At 39.6% G+C, this 15289-nt stretch overlaps 1 protein-coding gene across 1 annotated transcript in view; it reads left to right on the plus strand.

Moving 5' to 3' along the window:
- Positions 1-1481: 1481 nt before the first annotated feature.
- CHD1 (chromodomain helicase DNA binding protein 1) overlaps positions 1482-15289 on the plus strand; it is a 56000-nt gene continuing 42192 nt past the window's right edge. Inside the window, exon 1 of the mRNA XM_082498118.1 lies at positions 1482-1672. Coding sequence (XP_082354244.1) covers positions 1620-1672 — 53 coding nt within the window. The 5' untranslated portion in view covers positions 1482-1619. The remainder of the gene's footprint in view (positions 1673-15289) is intronic.

The following is a 15289-nucleotide window of genomic DNA, read 5'->3' on the forward strand; positions in this document are numbered from 1 at the left end:
CCCTGGGGGCGGGCAGAAGGGAGAGCGGCCGTGGGAGGCCGCGGGAGCGCGGCGCGGGCGGCCAGGGCTCGGGGCAGGATAGCCGCAGAGCAGGGAGCAAGCTTCGCCGCTCTTCGTGGTGTTTCCCGGAGTCCAGAGGGTGCCGGGCCCGGAGGCCAGCGGGTGTTTGTCCGCCCGGGAGGGCAGGCGGCGGGGAGCCTGCAGCCGGGCGGCGCAGAGCGCGGCCTGGCAGTTGGGCCGCGGGGAGCCGCCCGGTTCGGCGCCTGCGACGCCGCCGCGGAGTCCCCGACCTCGCTTGGGGGCCCCTCCGGAGTTGCAGGGCTTCTGCTTATCGCTTTCCCCTCCCTCATCGCCTTTGTTTGCTGGCCGGAGTGGCCCCGGTGCCTGAGCGCAGGGCATTCCCGACCCCGGAGCGAGGCTTCCCTGCCTCCCACCACCACCCGAGGAGCTCTGGATTGGGCTGTTGCTTATTAGAGGAGAGCACCTCAAGGCAGGCAGCCAGCAGGCGAGCCCCTAATCGCTTTGATACCACTAAATCTGTGAGAAGCGCTGCTTTTTATCTGATTATCAGTGAGTTTATACTTGCAGTCCGTTTACCGTGAGCCTGAACTTTCTCCAGCTGCATCGGATATTGCAGTGATCTGATTTAAGATGCCGTTGTATGTGAAATAACGATCGTTCCGTCTGTGGGGCCTTGCTGGTTTGATGTAGTGAGGACACTTGTTTTAAATGGGACCGTCTTTATCTTCCCACCTCTATCCACAACTGGGTGTAAGCATTATGTGTGTATCTGGAAGTGCTTCCACTATTTTTTGTGCATGAAATACATTTTACTTAGCATGAATATCTATATTTTTTACCTATGTGTTCAGGTAGGCAGTTTTCCTTTAAAATTTCTATCTACTTTTTCCTGAAGTCAGTACTATGGCAGAAGTTAAGCCACGAGGTGTAGTGCAGACATGCAGTAAACTGTTCTTTTCACCCTGCAATACTAAAGTGAATGCAATTTCCATAACGTTTCCTATTCTGCAGCTAGTGGTCCAGCAGAAATTTCCATTTTTATAGCACCATCAATGAAAAGTTGCCTAAAGAAGTGTAGTAGCCTGTGTGCTGGGACCCAGCTGCAGTTGAACAAAAAGATAGGCAAGTCTTTACTTTCATGCATTTTGTGTACTTTATTTAGTTCTTTCATTTTCAAGTGTAACTAAGAAAAAGATCTGTTCTTCTCTTAAATAGAATTTTTTTCTGGTTTTCACAGTCATCAAGAAAGGTGTTAATTTTTTTTTCAGTCAAGGAAATTATGATAAAGTGATAATATACGAACAGGTAACACACAAAAAGCTATTTTTCAGTTAAAACATGACATCAAACATGATGCCCCCTTTCAGTGTTAGTGAAAGAACATGTTATTTTTGGTATCTTTTTAGTTGCAAAAATACTTTCAAATTGTGTCAAATGATTTCCTTTATTATTTTAGGGAAAAATCTTGAATATCTGCAGAGAATACTAGAGCACACACATCACCTGGAAAACACAGAGTACCAAGAAGTGGATTCTTGATATCCACCTTGTAACCTGAGTGGACTTTTATTTATCTTTTAAACTTCTTGATATTTACAATGAATGGGCACAGTGATGAGGAAAGCATAAGAAACAGCAGTGGAGAGTCAAGGTGAGTACTTGCTCATTTCAGTTATTCTTGCATAGGTATTCTATATTTTGTTTACTACAACTGGTTCATATTTGAAGTCGGTGCCAAAGTTTCCTAGTCAGCAAGCAGGCCATAGTTAGGAGGGCTGGATGTGCTTTCTTACAGGTGCTTAATCTGCTTGTTACATTCACATTGCTTCAGTTAAGAACTGTAATGATCTTGTATAAACCTTACATAATAAAGCTTTAATAGTATTAAAACCCCGTCAGCATCCAGCAGAGTGGTATTACTCTTTTGAGGAAAAAAAAGTAAATGTCTGAAGCATCAGAAATTAAAACACTGGGTTAGAATGTTAAAATAAAGCTAGTGTCTATAAAGTGCAAGGCACGCATGCGTAATATGTGTTGTATAAAACCCTAACTATGGTGGAGCAGTGAGCTGTTTGTTTTAGTTTCTGATAGAGTGCTTCATGTTTCTTCCTACTTTAGAGCTGTCAGAGCAGTATAACTGAAAGTGTTAACTTCGTATGTGTTTTCTGAAGTGAAAGTACAGTTTTCCAGCTGTTTTTTTAATTAAAAAAAAAAAAAAAAAAGAAAAATCAGTCCTCTAATGTTGAACATTAGTCTTCTAGCACGTGCGGAGTGTTTGCATGTTTGGAAGGGGCAGATTAGAACTTCCCTGCATCCATGCAGGATGACAGCCAGTTTGTAGGAGTGGAATTAAGTTCTCTTTCTAGAATAGTGCCAAGTTCAAAAAGTCCCTTTTGCGCTAGAAAGTTTAGATTTCTAGAACTGGAAATATGATGAATGCTGGAGGTTTAAGAAGTCAAAGCAAACTTGCAAATAAAAAGTGGTTCTGACTGTTAGTCTACCTGTCTGTCTTTCTGCCCCTCTTTCTGATCACAGCCTGTTGAACTAGTTAGCTGATTTTGTCAGTCGGGGTAATAAAGAAAACTGTGTTCTATGGACATTATGGAAACTTCCAGTTGGGTAGAGAGAGATCAAAATTATTGCATCAAGTGAAGAAATGCAAGAAGAATGTAATTGACAGCTGATCAGTCAGCACATGCTGGCCATTAAGCTTGCATGTAACACAGTGTGTGATGCAGTGAAAAGAAGGGGAAGAGAGAAGTGTTTAAACAACTTTAAGTGCAAATTACAAAGAAATCTATGAACAGTAGAACTAAAGAAACTTTTAATAACTTTGTGTATTTTTATGTCAAGCTTCCTCTTGTATAAAGGAATGTCTTAGAAAGACAGTAAATTTGCAATCTTGTGAATAATTTGTAAGCTCTAATACAAAATCATTTTTGAAGATTTCTGCTTCCAATAAAGTTAATACTGTTCCAGTTAGCAAACAAATTTGGGGTTTCTTGTAGTAAGGGGCAAAAATATTCCTGGATACTTTTTTTTTTTTTTTTTTAAAAAGATCCTTGTCAGGTGAGAAGAGAAAGTTGAACAAATAAAATAGCGTAAGCAAGGCTGGTCTTCTGAACTACAAGACCTCTAACAAACATGAATTTATGAGGGACAAATCCGATTATTTTGAGTGTGAATTTTCTTACTACTTGAAACAAGCCACCTTGCTAAAGGTATGTGGGGAAAACAACTTTGTATCGAACTGTAATTGCTCATAAATACCAGTATATCAAAGTTATTTAAAAGTTGTAGCAATTCATAAGGTTAAACCAGCTCAAAATCTTAAAGTTCCCAGCAACTTCATTAAAAGTAAGTATCAGGATGTTGCATAATACTCAAAACTTGATACTTGCCTGTGAAGTGAAGCCTTGTTCTTCATCTTAAATGTCCTGCTGAGCCCATCATAAAGTTTTAAAAAGTTTTAAAATGCTGAAGCTTTTTTTCCTAGGTTTGCATCAGTCATTACCCCCATAGCCTAATTCACATAAATTGCAGGCAGGTCATATGTTTGCCATATATTATCAGGAAACTGTAAATGAAAGGTGAAACTTTTCCATTTTAAATTATGGAACCCTCTTCTGTTTAGCTTAGTTCCATTATTAAAATAATTATTGCAAAAGGATTGTGGGACTTACAGAATATCTTTATATGACTTGCCTCTGTTGTTTAGTCTTTTTTCATAATTTTTTTTCCTTCTTTGTAAGTTCCCAGAACTCTAGATGGCGTTTACTGAGAGGGGAGTTGCCTTAGCAAGCTGCAACTACAGACAAATAGCTAACTGTAACTTGGGAAGTGTTCCTGAATTTAGACTTCAAATCTGGAAATGTGAATTCTACAGAACAAAAGCAGAGATCAGTAACAAAATATGTATACTAAACTTCTAGTGGTCCTCTTCGTTCCATTCTGAATCCTAGGGAGGGAAGTGGAAGAAGTGAAGAAAGCAATTAAGAATTGCAGCTGGGAGTAAATTGCAAAGATCAGACTCTTAAGAATTGGTAGAAAAGAAGAAGAGGTGAAGGTGAATACAGTGATAATCTGAACAGCAGCATCGGTGATAAATACAAGGAACCTTTGAAAATTTGTATTGCTTTACAAGTGCTGTAAAGCCATTCACTTGCATTTGATGTCTGGTGTAAGCTTCCATGACTGTCTTTCTGGAGTGACAGTCTTGATAATAATTAAATACAGGCTTGAGAGGTGGGCCTGCACGAGTCTCATGAAGTTCAACAAGCCCAAGTGCAAGGTCCTGTGCATGGATCGGGGCAATCCCAAACCCAAATACAGGCTGGGCAGAGAATGGATTGAGAGCAGCCCTGGGGAGAGGGACTTGGGGGTATTGGATGAGAAGCTCAGCATGAGCTAGCAATGTGTGCTCACAGCCCAGTAAGCCAGCTGGATCCTGGGCTGCATCAGAAGTGTGGCCAGCAGGTTGAGGGAAGTGATTCTGCCCCTCTGCTCCACCCTGGTGAGACCCCACCTAGAGTATTGCGTCCAGCTCTGAGGCCCACAACATAAGAAAGTCAAGGACCTGTTGGAGCGAGTCCAGAGGAGGGCTACAAAGATGATCCCAGGGCTGGAGCACCTCTCCTATGGGGACAGGCTGAGAGAGTTGGGGTTGTTCAGCCTGGAGAATGGAAGGCTCTGGGAAGACCTCATAGCAGCTTTCCAGGACTTACAGGGGGTCTACAGGAAAGATGGGGAGGGACTTTTTGCCAAGGGCATGTAGTGACAGGATGAGAGGTAATGGCTTCACACTAGAAGAGAGTACATTTAGGTTAGATATCAGGAAGAAATTTTTCACTGTGAGGGTGGTGAGACGCTGGAACAGGTTGCCCAGAGAAGTTGTGGAGGCCCCATCCCTGGAGTTGTTTAAGGCCAGGCTTCATGTGGCTTTGAGCAACCTGGCCTAGTAGGAGGTGTCCCTGTCCGTGGCAGGGGGGTTGGAACTAGATGATCTTTAAGGTCCCTTCCAACTCTAACCATTCTATGTAGGGGAGCAGCTGTCATTACTTTAGAAAGTAAGAGAAGCAGTGGATCAGGCCTGAATTTATGAAAATACCCAGGCCTCGTGGATACTGCATTGTCTTGTTTTATGGAAACACCATGACTTGGAGAAGTTGTGGAAAGCCTGTAGTGTTCTCAGCAGTTGGAGGGCTGGAGAAGGGCTGATCATAAACCTTCAATTTTATGCACTGGTCAGCATTGTGGTAAGGAATTTTAGCTGTCCTTTAATTGCTGTGACTGGCTGTGAAGGTGAATTATTTCTGAAGTGTGTGAAAGGAGTGGCCAATTTCCCATGCTGCTGCACTACTTTCCAGCATTGCATCTGTTCATCTGTCTGGTAGATAAGCAGAAAACTTTCCCTTGCTGCAGGTGTTGAGCCTGAAGTTCTGTTGTACTACCGGTGGAAAAGTGCATCTCTTGTATTTTCACGGTTGAATAACTGTCTGCAGTGTTTGGACTTTCCTTGCCTGTTTCAGCGATGTCTGAAGCTATAAATCAGTACTAGAACCAAGCATGGTAGAAATTGTAGACTAGCATAAACACTGTTACCTAATCTTGTTCCTTGATGTTCTGATTACTGTGTAATAATTACAGTGGAGTCTACTCTCCAGCTTCTTGTTTACTTGAAATCACTACTCTGGAATATTTTTAAGTAGCTCAAGGTAAACATCATGGATATTGTTCATCTGGACAGAATGCAACTGTAGGCACGAACTCTAGAGCAGTACTCTGAGAAGCTGACTCCTAAGTCATGCAGAGCATCTTTGTGTAGTGTTCTTGAAAGCATTCTGTTGCAAACTTGAATCTGAGTAAATACATTCTTGTTAGGTAGTAATAAGAAAGCTTAATCAGCAAGGAGGGGCAGTTATACTTGAACTGCAAGACAAGCTCCAGGTAGAACAGGGACTGCAGAAGTGAAACATTGGTGCTAATTGAATAACAATCTGATTTCCCATCTCTTTGCTCTTTCTATGTTTCCTGCAGAACAAGGTATAGAGGACTTGAGCAAACCTTCCTCCTCTGTAGGTAAAAAGGGATGTGCTCAGTGCAGCTTATCTGGAAAGTAGCTGGCTGGAATGTATTGTACTCCCATTTTTGCAGTAAGCAGAAAGAAGCTGCTCAGACCAAAGGCTTGTACCATTCTTTACATGCTTGAAAGCTGATATTAATAGGTGATAGTAATTTCAGTGGGTTTAATTTGCTTTGTGGATTCAGTAGTCTATGGACCGCAAAAGACAGTTAAGTAAAGATTAAAGACTTTGTCAGTAGGCTTCAATTTACTATATAAATTCATACCTTTTGTGAGAGGTAAAAAAGATTAATTGAAAGCCATGACTTTAGGTTTTCGCTTTCAAAAAATCTATGTGGGAGTTAAAACAGAGATTCCCCAAGTATATTTGCAGAATTATTCCCACGAGCTGGCATGTTTAATAGGTAATATTAATATAAATGTGTGTATAGCAAGAGAGAGCATATACATGTGTAGATACATACTTACATGTTAATACACAGAAATTCTCAGATCAACAAAAGCACCTGAATGGTAAAGGAAACTGTTGGTAGAACTTACTATGAGTGGCTGGTGGATAAAGCAAGCTCTTCACTGCTGTTAACAGTAGTCATCTCTTTGGTTAGTAAGTTGCTATTTTATCAGGAATGATCTCTTACAGAATTACGCATACTAAAGCATGACAAGGTGTCCCCATCCAAGTTAAAAGCATCTTTTCACTCTTTTTGGAGGAGTTCCGATAGAAAATGCATCAAAACCCAAGTGTTTTTTGTCTAGAAACCTTTCCAACTAAAAGAAGAAATTACAAATTCATGCTTTAATTGTGCACATCATATCTAGTTTGGCTTTGGGACTCCTGCTGAGTTTACCAGAGTCCCAGTCTTTGTCTAACCTAACTGGCTGGCAAATACCTGTTCCGCCTATTTTAGATTCAATTCCATCATTCTGAGAGTTTCAAAATTTTAGTTGATGTGAGCTTTTTACATTCCTCAAGGCAGCGAAGTTTTGTGAGACAGGCAGTGTATACAGCAGACCTATGCAGATGTGGCCTCTCCAGTGGTATTTTTGGGTTGTTGTTTTGTTTGGGTTTTTTTATGAAATTCCATTTAATACTTTTTTGCTGATGATCTGCAAGGAGCTTCTGGTAAAGACATCATTGTGTTGCCCCTGGAACCAGCTGCATGTTGAAGGATAGTCACACTCTACAACAAAGTAGTAAACCCTTGGGGAGTCACTGATACCTCCTGCCTGTGAAGAATTTCTGGAACTCCTTTGCACTCCTAATATGTGTGGCTTGTGGCTCTCAAATAAAGACTTGCAATGAGGTTCATAGGGTCATGAAAGTTGGTAGATAATCAGTGTAGTTTCGAAACCTTTGCTTTGGGGAAAGTTTATAGTAGTGGCAGGAGATAATAGTCTGCGGGACTGGAAATATAATGCATTTCTGAGTTGTTAGCCCATATCAGGAAAACTCAATTGAGTTCATTCTTTGTAGTAGCTGACGACAGGAAATAACAATTGGTAGCCTGACCTTTATACTCTTTCTTCCCTCTACTTTTTACTGGTGGTGATAAATATGATAAGTCTTCCTTCTGCATCTAAATCAAGTTAAATAGTTAAGATTTCTTTAAAAATAAAACTAAAAAAAAACTTGGATAGCATTTGCCTAAAGAAACTTACTGGTGAATTTGCAATTTTAAGAGTTTGGGGTTTAGTGTTTGTTACTTCTACAAATTTGAACAGGCTCTTCATATTGAAATGCTTGCCTTCCTTCAACTTCTGGTTTCTTCTAAAAACAAACAAAAATAAAAACCCCAAAAGCAAAGAGTCCACTGTCATCTCAAATGCTTTTCAAAGGCCCTGCAGAAAGTAAACTTTTCTTTTAGTGTGTTGAACTTTATTTTGCTCAAATTGGTATTCTAGTTCCTGCTGTTCTTAAAACAGAAGATTCTTAAGGTAGCTTAACCTAATGAATGCACTTGAAATCAGTGGTGATAATGGATCCAAGAGCAAATACTTTATTAACCTGTACCTTACACAGGAGTCTAAATGCTCAATCAGTTCTTTTACAGTATGACTTGTATAGCTTTCCATCTAAGTGTTTCCTTTCCTAGTGCCTCATGTAAGTTGGCAGACTGTTCCTCAACGTGTGATCCTGTCAGGGCCACCTTATTCAAGGGGTAAGCTAGTGAAGGTAAACTTGAGAATATTGGAAAGAATTAATGACTCTGTGACAGGATACTTGCCTTTAATGTTTCAGTGATCTGTCATCTTCTCAAAGCATTCTCCAATTGTATAGGTATATGCTGGGGGAGTTGGAAAAAAAAAAAAAAGCAGGTAAAAACAAATGTGAAATATTATCCCTTTGGTACTTTCATTAAACTGTGTTGCTTTTCTTGCAAAACTTCCACACTAAATCAGATTTGACTTTTCCTGCTGTACAAATGCAACTACTTTGACTTGAGGGTTAGGGGTGAGAGAGGCTTCTTGACTATATATCCTGGAAGATGCTCTTTATAGGCTTCACACTTCAGTTGGTCAACATCCATAAAACCATTCTTTTTCATGTAGAAATCCCATCCTGAGAACATGCTGCTCATTTTTATTATGTACTGTTGCATGCCTGCTCCTGCAAGTTGTTATTGATTGCTAACTTTGTCATCATTGCTATGGTTTGTTTGCATGGTAGAGAAATAGTCTTACTCCAACAGAACTAATAGATCATCATCATTGCATTATCCAGCATGTTTGTTTGTATTTCCATAGCCTTATGATGCACCACTGTTTTGTACCATCTTGTGTATTGCTGTCTCTGTTTAGTTTGGGGTTTTTTGGTTGTTTTGGGGTGGCTTTTTTTTTTTTTTTCAGTTGGACCAAGTACAGTGGATGTAATGTAAGGTTTCTTATTCGGGAACACCTCTAAATGCATAATGCTCTCTTCATTTTACTGTTTTTTTTTTTTAATAAGTAATATATGGAGGAGAGAAGAAGGCCTATGTGACACGTTCTTAGAAGAGGGACTTACAAACGCAGGAATTCCATTTTGAGTGATGGAGTTAAGTGCCTAAAAGAGCATGAACAGTCTTCAACAAGTAATGTTAGCAAATACTGTATTTCCATATACATTATATTAACAACACCTCTATTCCGTAGCTTAACTTGCTTTGCCCTGTTCTTTCCATCTGCATTTCCTATTCTAGTCTTGAAAATGTTTATAATTTCTGTTGGCATTTTTGGTCCATTGATCAGTAAAGAATGTAGGAAAAAAAGTAAGTTAGACCACAAAATAGAGTTGGTTAGAAGAGGTCAGCAGTAGAAGAACAGAGCAAAGGAAAGACATAATGTGACACAGGGGAATAGGGTAAATTTGACAAACACAGGTGAATAGTTAACCGAGAATAAAATCTCGTATGCTGACTGTTTCTCTGATTAAGTTTAAGGTATGTATGACTTTTCTGCCAGAAGAGTTGAATGAAGAAGTTAGGTTCCAGCCCTGGGGTGTCCTGCAGAGAGGCTGTCTTGACTATGTGCGAAAAGAGTGAGGGAAAGCCAAGAAGGTCCTAATTCATGCTAGCTCCCTGAAAATAGCAGCAATTTGCTCTTACTTTGCAGTTTAAATTAGGCTTTTTTGGAAGAAAGAGAAAAAAAGGATACAGATGCACAGGCAAACAGCTGGTTAAGCTGTATCCGAACTGTCTTTCTAACTCAAGGGTCAACAGCGTGGTGGGTGTGGTGTCAGCTTTTGGCTTTTGCTGAACTGTTACCAATAAAAACATCTTAAGCAAAAGCAATGACACTGGCCTGTATGGGAAGAGAATGTGGCAAGAAATAATGCATTTTGCCTCTCCTTTTCTGTAAGGGGGACTCTGAAGAGCAGGTGACCAGAACTGCTGTTCCTGACATAGTGTTTATGTAACAGCATTAGATAGCAGGTGACAGGTAGTAGTGACAGTATTCCAGTCCTTGTTTGAGGAAATATTTAAAGTTCCTTGCATCCTCCCCTAGAGATGGGATACCAGGATCTCACAAATTAGTAGTGCCAGTTCAGGTAATTAATTTTGTGGAGGTCAGTGGTGCTACTTTGCACTAAAGGGCATTACGCATTGCAAGAAAAGTTAGTCAAGTTATGGACCGTAGCTAGACTACATCAGATAATACTTCGAGCTTTTTAGCTAGAGAGGGATTGCTTATAAACTATGCCTCAAAAAATGCAGGGAAAATTAAAGAACCTTAGGCAAAGATTGAACAGACAGTGACCACGGGTGTTGACTACCTCAGAGCTATTATCTCTTGAATTTCTTTTAACATCTTTATTACAGAACTTCAGTTGTGTTTCTTTAATGCAAGTAATGTCTTGCTATCAGACAGGGTTGTTTTTTTTTGTCTTCAATGCAGCAACTATTTAAAAAGTCAAATTTTAGTCTAGTGTGAAATACTCTTATCATTTGAGAAATGTGAAATGCACTTATCATTTGGTTTGCAATGATAGCTTCCATTGAATATTTTTAGAAAATATAGATGTTTTCTTCTTAAATTGTATCTCCTTTCCTTTTCCACTTCAAGGAAAATTAAACAATTTCTGGAATTCTGCTGATACAAGTTGTTAAAATAAGAGATTACTTGTATTCAGGCCTGAAAAGCTTGTAGACCTCTCTCAAGCTGATGAGGATTGTTTGTTACATCTGGCTGTTAAGGTACCCATTTTAGCAGCTTAAGCAAATGTCATCTAAGTTACTAGAAATTTGTATGAAACTTCTGTATCCTGTATGTCTTTTCCTATGAACTTTGAGAACTCAGACAATTATATTTTAAAAACTGGTAAACAAGCAGTCAAAATTTCCAGTGATGCTGGTAGACACTGCAATGTAATAGGAGTTCCGTATGCTGTTACCGTTTTTCTTCGTCATGTCAGCAATGCCATGCTCCACGGCAAGGGGAGAAGGTATTGCATCATGTAGCAGATTAAACATTAGGAAAAATGGCTTGTAATATGTCATGAAGCAGTGTGGAATGTCCGTGTACTAAAATTGAAAACTACAAAAAAAAGCCTTTTTCATTTCAAGTCTATTTAGATTGTTTTTTTTTTCCTAAATTCTGTATTGATTTGCCCTTTTATACTTATGTTTCATGACAGCAACCTTAAGAAATATTGCCTGTTCACTCCTTCTTGTTTGTTGCGCTTCATCCACCCTTTAGCATGTATATGAAAACCGAGGCTGTTTTAAAAAGCTGAATCTGCTCCCTCTATGGATGGTGCTGACACCATATGGGGGGATTGGAGAGGGCAGCAATAACAATGTTAGAAGAAGTTATTCTTGTAGAACTCTCACCAACAGGTGAATGTATTGGTGAGGACTGAAAGTGTTTTCAAAGTGTGGTAGCTCATACTACCGCTTGTACCATTGTTCCAATTACGTGAAAATTGCTGAAATTCAGTGTAAAGGTAGGAGCAGTTGAAGGGAAAACTTTAAGTTCCTTGTTCCTGAGTTATGGAATCATAGAATGGTTTAGGTTGGAAGAGACCTTAAAGATCATCTGTCATGGGCAGGGACACCTCACACTGGACCAAGATTGCTCAAAGCACATGCAGCCTGGCCTTAAACAACTCCAGGGATGGGGCCTCCACAACTTCTCTGGGCAACCTGTTCCAGCGTCTCACCACCCTCACAGTGAAAAATTTCTTCCTGATATCTAACCTAAATGTACTCTCTTCTAGTGTGAAGCCATTACCTCTCATCCTGTCACTACATGCCCTTGGCAAAAAGTCCCTCCCCATCTTTCCTGTAGACCCCCTGTAAGTCCTGGAAAGCTGCTATGAGGTCTTCCCAGAGCCTTCCATTCTCCAGGCTGAACAACCCCAACTCTCTCAGCCTGTCCCCATAGGAGAGGTACTCCAGCCCTGGGATCATCTTTGTAGCCCTCCTCTGGACTCGCTCCAACAGGTCCTTGACTTTCTTATGTTGTGGGCCTCAGAGCTGGACGCAATACTCCAGGTGGGGTCTCACCAGGGTGGAGTAGAGGGGCAGAATCACCTCCCTCAACCTGCTGGCCACACTTCTGATGCAGCCCAGGATCCAGCTGGCTTTCTGGGCTGCGAGCACACATTGCTGGCTCATGCCGAGCTTCTCATCCACCAACACCCCCTAGTCCTTCTCCTCAGGACTGCTGAGAGAGTTCCCCCTCAGCTGTGACAAGATGACAGATGTAGATTTTCTTCTTGAATGCATGCATGTATAAACGTGTGTACCTTTTCTTAAATAATTCTACTTTACTCTTGGGGTTAGCATCCAGCATACTAGGATATAATCTGAATTACTGCTCATGTGGAAGAGGGTCATAGGTAATCCTGTGAAAGGGATTACAGATTTATGTTCATTTTTAATAGCCAAGGCTTGCTTAATGTGCCTGGGTTAGGGAGAAAGGAATACTTCTCTCCATTACATTGGTTTTTTTCATCCCTTGGTGCAGTGGTCTACAAATTTCTTGTTTGCACAAGCTCTTGTTGCTAAAAATGATTTGAGTATGCACTTCCAGTGTATGTGTAGTTCATTTATAAATTATCTATATGTACTGCTGTACTAATAGATACATTTTAAATCATTCCCAAGAAATAGAAATTTTAAAAGGATGAGATAAAGATTAAATAATATTTGAAAATACTTTGTTAATGGCAAAACCCCTTCTTGGGCTTACTAAAAAAATTGTTATGAATATTCTTATTTGTTAAAATCTTGGTTTAACACTTTGATATGGTGGTTTGAAGGTGTGGTTCTAAGTTCAGTTTATTTTGGTACTTAGTTTTAATGGCAGGTATAGCTGAAAAAGATACCTCACGAAGATACGTGGATTCAAATGGAAGAAATGCATCGTTAACTGTGCTTACTTATCAAGATACTAATTTTTTCAATCCCATCAACTAATTGTGCAAAGATTTTTCTTAAAATTTGACTAGTAGATTTCCATCTGCCCTAGTGGTAATCAGTTCTTGCAAATTAATCAGAAGGGGTTGCAGTTTTATGTTTTTAACAAATGGGTTTGAAACTCACTGAAACTTTTTGGAAGATTTTTAAACAGGTTAGAAATTTCTGTCTCCAACTTTCTAAGTGTACAGATATGGTAGCTTTTATAGATGACAAACATTGGTTTTGGCAATAAAATCACATCATGATGGAAATCTTTCCAAACATCTGTTTCCAAAATGCTCTCTCCGTAGCATGAATTTCTTTTGAAAAGCAGTTGCTTTCTCATTGTTAAAATATCACCTTCACCTGGAAGGAGTACAATAAGCGTTTATATTTTCAAAAACATGTGCTATGTAGCATACTACTGGTGACCACTTGTTTTCACAGAAAAGGTTAGCAACTTTGGGACATTTGTGTGGTGGTGGTGGGGGTGTTTTGTTTTGTTGTTTTTTTTTTTTTTTAAAACAAACAAAACCCCCAGACCACATCAAAACCTAATCTTCAAGGTCAACAGTGCTTTTAAGCAGTGAACCTCACTTGGTACAAAATATTTTTATGGTCACGCCATCTTGTTACACAATATTGTAAAAATTTTATTATTTAACAGACTTCTTTTTTCATAAAATTAACCACATCAATGACATCCTTTCACACTTTGTACACTTCTGGCTGCAGATTCTTTGCTGCAATAGCTTCCCTGTGATTTATGCAGTGGATGAATTTCATGTATGGTGCTATCTCTATCACCCTTACTAGAATCTGGTTTCTATTCCAGTCAAAGCAGCCACTCCGTCAGTGGTTAGTTGCACATTTTTTCCATAAAACTTTTCTTTTTCTTTTATTTTTCAATTGAAGACATCATTTGGTGTTAAGAATGTGTCTTCTCCAGTACATCTTTCCTTTAATGGCTCACAAAAAAAAGTAGTTCTTTGTGTGTTTCATCACTGAAACAGAATCTAGCAAATACTGTAAATTGGGACATGTTAGAAGCACCTGTACTTTCATCCAACCATAGAGCAAACCTTCTACAGTGCATGATTTGTTCTAATATTTGTTTCTTCAAATCTTCACCAGTGTTTTCTATGCATCTTTCAACAGTGTTTGCTGACTAAGAAATGCACTTTAGTTTGTCAATATTGTTTACCATGTGTTATTTTAGCCATTTTTACAGCAGCAAGAAGTAAATTCTTCAATAGCATGTGGCATTTTTGTCCCTTGCTCTTGGGGAGCCTCAAAAGAGGATTCTAAACATTTATTGTTAAATTTAGTGAAATCTTATAAAGTACAGGATTGAGTATCGCATAACTTGAAACATTGCTGGAAAAAACAGAGGTTTGTCTTTGTGTTCTGAATGGTTAGTTTTCAAATGTCTTGCTGATTGTGATGGCTTCATACTTTTGTTAGCTAATATCTCAAGGCACAGTATACACTTAGGGCGAGGTTAATTGTTAACAATAGTGGATGTAATTACATATATCAAATAGTCTTGATAATTCTGATTATTTTGGTCCAGTTTCTTGTCAGATGCAAATAGATTGTAATTGGTTTTTACCTTGCAATGTGGCTGATGAAGCGCTTGTACAGGTATCAGCTCTGCCATTTTCGTGGTGTTCGCTTGTGCTTACAGTATTAGTGTTACCTTCAGTCCACCATTTCTTTGCAGGAATTTTTTAAAACTACTTCTCCATTTTGTGAGGGTTAGTTTGGTTAAAAATAAGTAGTATAATCCATAAATCCATCTAACCGGACAGAGGCAAACTGCAGTATGTCGCAGTGCACAGAAAGGAAATGAAGGAGAGATTGCACTGCTGTCACCCCTCCATGTTGTGGAGTGCATACTTCCCCCAGGACACCTCACCTACCATATGTGACACAGTGCCCTCAGACATATGGACCAAGTGAGATTGCCAGTATCAATCCGTATATTAAATGTTTGTAAAGTTGAATTTGTGGTTTGATTTGTTGTGGTTTTGTTTGGCGGTTTGTTTGTTGTTTCTTTTTTTCCCCTGGGTTCTTGGTTTGTTGTGGCTGTCGTTTTGTTTGGTTGGTTTCTTGTGGGTTTTTTTAGATTAAAAATAAATCTAAATAGAAGTTCCAGTATTTTCTTCGGATACCCCCATGGGTTGTCTTGTGGACCTCCTGGCTGTCTGCACCCTTCTTTGGAGACCACTGCCTTCGTGTGCCTGTAGTTTTGTCTTGACGATGACATGTGGTGAGGCTGGGAGACTGGGGAGCTGTTTCTCTT

Source organism: Vanellus vanellus (assembly GCF_965231255.1).
Source record: "Vanellus vanellus genome assembly, chromosome: Z".
NCBI lineage: Eukaryota > Metazoa > Chordata > Aves > Charadriiformes > Charadriidae > Vanellus > Vanellus vanellus.